Below are 2,575 nucleotides of genomic sequence, written 5' to 3'. Positions count from 1 at the left end.
TTTTTATGGTATTTCCTTTATTCATTGAGTTAGCCTTGTCTTTGCAGTATTTAGCTGCTTTTTTCTCCCTCGAAAAAAACATCTCCCACTCGAAGAGCTTTTCAGTGGAAATTAAACACGGCGTAATGTTTAAACACATGGTCAGAGGTACATTACAGGTACATTCCTGCTAGCGTTACTGTATATGATAGCGGTTTGAGCAAAAGGCTTTACCCAAAATCCCGGGTAATCTCTTTACGCGATTTGTTCCTTTATTCCATTGATTTTACTCAAATCTCGCTTGCGTGCTTTATCTAGGGGATACACGCCTCATATTTTAACCTACATGTCTAGAGTCTAATCAGCAAAATATTGATATTAATATTATTTTAATGTTTTGTCAGCTTGTCACATTCACGGTGGCAGAACTTATCAAAAAGTGCCCGCGGTCGGAGATAAGAGCTGCTCCCTTTAAACATGTAGTTTGAAACTTTGTCCATCATTAGATGATTAATTTCTTCATTACATCTTTAATTATGGCACGGGCCCAACACTCCGTAGATTAACCAGCCCAAGAGTTCATCATGGCTCTGTTCTCTGAAATTGCCAGGAGAGGGGCGACGTGATTTTGCCCCCAACATTTGTTTCTCCCAAGGCTTGCAATCAGTGTTGTCTCGTTTCTTAAAACTTCTTGTCCCCTTTCTTCGTAACACTGAAGCCATTCTTGCCTGATACAGCCTTGTTATTGAAGAGGTCACGAATAAGAGCTGACTTGTCATTCTCCAGTTGACTGATTTTAATGTTCTTGTCAGAAACCTCCTGCAAACAAAGAGAAAAGACTTTTTTAAATGCTGTTTTGGATTTCACGACGATGTTTTAAACAGATGTTAATTATTAAGTCCTTCACTTTCCTTATACACTGCTATACATAACAAACCTTTTTTAATCCTTCAACTTCCTCACGGAGTCTTCTCCTTTCATCATCTGTCCCTGAGAAACCATTTTGAGAAACCTACGAGAGAGAAAACAAGAAAATTAAAGCAAAAGTTAAATCGTATCAATAAAAGGGGCTGTTCATTACGAAAAACGTTTGAGTGACAACTATTTTACAATCTTTCCTTTCCAATTGCTGGTTTTCATTGTCACACCATCATCAAAACCATATAATGTGGTAAAAGAAGATGAAAATTCAAACAGTCTCGCAAAGGTTCAGGTCTGTGCGATGTTTCGTGCGGGAGATATTCGAAGAAATGTTTTACTCAAATTTATAGGGCTTTGTATGGAGACGCAATGTTTGTGTCCCTCTGAGGGGCACAAATATGGCGGCCGGAAGCTAACAAAAACATATGTCATCGAGTTTTGTTATAAAAAGCCTGAAGTCGTCTTCCGAGGGCTCATAAACATCTTTACGAGTATTTATTGACATACAAGGACTTTTCAAATTGCAAAATCTCAGCAGATAAGTGACTTTTTTAACCTACGTGACAGCAGTCTCGGTCGCCATTTTAATATCTTGTCACGCAAAAGCGTAAAAATTCAACCTTGCTTTATCACAAGACGAAAAACCCTGTCAAACCGAAAATTTGTGAAACGATAACTCTTCAGCTGGTCTAATAACTAACTAAACTAAAATCTCAAAAGGATTGATAATTCCTTATTTTTTAATTTTGATGCCGTCACGCGAAAACCAAGGAAACCCACCCCTTGAAACCCGTCATTAATAACCATTGTCCACAGTCGGCTGGATTTGGGAGGGGCTGTTGCTTACATGTACGGGTCAAATTCAGCCATGGATCATGATCTTGTATTTTAATTAATCATGTACCTTTTCTGGTGGTTTTCCTTCTGTTATTCTTGCCAAGCACTCATTGACTTCTTGTATGTGGTACTTGTGTTCCTTTAACGAATCCTCATCCAGACCAAGTTCTTTTCTTCTCGTTTTGAGAAGTAGCAGCTCGTACTGAAACTAGTATGCATACACTAACAAGTAAGGGCTGGGACCCGTTTCTCGAAAGTCCCGAAAACTATTCGGGCCCGAAAAGCCATTTGTGAAATTGCCAATCCCTTGTTTTAAAAAGCCGATCTTTTAACATGTTTTCAAGGCAACAAAAAGAAAAATAACTGTGAAGTTAGACGACTTAAATCCTCTCCGTTCTTGAGATACAAAGGGAATTGTGACACCCGAAAACGCCCCGTAAAGTTTCGGGACTTTTGAGAAACGGGCCCCTGGTCTAGGCTCGTAGCTTTCTACAAGTGCAGTACCCTTTCTAACTTAGACGGCACTACACGGAAACGTGTCCAGATGAGTGCGAGGATCACTTCTCTCTTTCATCTGTAGCCCACATTTCAAACATACACATTTCTTTCATTGAGGCCTTTTACGGGAACACATGAAGCCAACAAACTAACCCGCTCTCCCAACTGGGTGGCTTCATAGCTCAGTTGGTAGAGCATTGCATTGGCAGTGCAGAGGTCATGGGTTCGAATCCCATTGGTGCCAGCTGAATAGGCCATTTCCGAGTTCATATCCGCCTCCTCTTCAAAGCGAGGCTAAGTGCAAAGTTTTTGTGATGGTGATTAGTTCTACTTTACATAT

The 2,575-nt window shown here is 40.0% G+C and overlaps 1 protein-coding gene and 1 non-coding gene across 5 annotated transcripts in view; one reads left to right on the top strand and one right to left on the bottom strand.

Moving 5' to 3' along the window:
- LOC138022142 (suppressor APC domain-containing protein 2-like) overlaps positions 1–2,575 on the bottom strand; it is a 13,139-nt gene continuing 10,564 nt past the window's right edge. For all 4 annotated transcript variants that reach the window (XM_068869186.1, XM_068869178.1, XM_068869192.1 and 1 more), the window contains 3 exons: positions 1,805–1,945; positions 917–991; positions 1–798 (listed from right to left, as the gene is read on the bottom strand). In XM_068869186.1, the coding sequence (XP_068725287.1) occupies positions 661–798; positions 917–991; positions 1,805–1,945 (354 nt within the window). In that variant the 3' untranslated portion in view covers positions 1–660. The remainder of the gene's footprint in view (positions 799–916; positions 992–1,804; positions 1,946–2,575) is intronic.
- Trnaa-ggc (transfer RNA alanine (anticodon GGC)) lies at positions 2,407–2,479 on the top strand. Its single transcript has one exon. It is a non-coding gene; the product is annotated as a tRNA-Ala (tRNA).

The sequence above is a fragment of the Montipora capricornis genome, chromosome 2 (genome assembly GCF_036669925.1).
Source record: "Montipora capricornis isolate CH-2021 chromosome 2, ASM3666992v2, whole genome shotgun sequence".
In the NCBI taxonomy this organism is placed as follows: Eukaryota; Metazoa; Cnidaria; class Anthozoa; order Scleractinia; family Acroporidae; genus Montipora; species Montipora capricornis.
The sequence above is the reverse complement of the archived record's forward strand: the minus strand, read 5'-3'. Positions and strand labels throughout refer to the sequence as shown.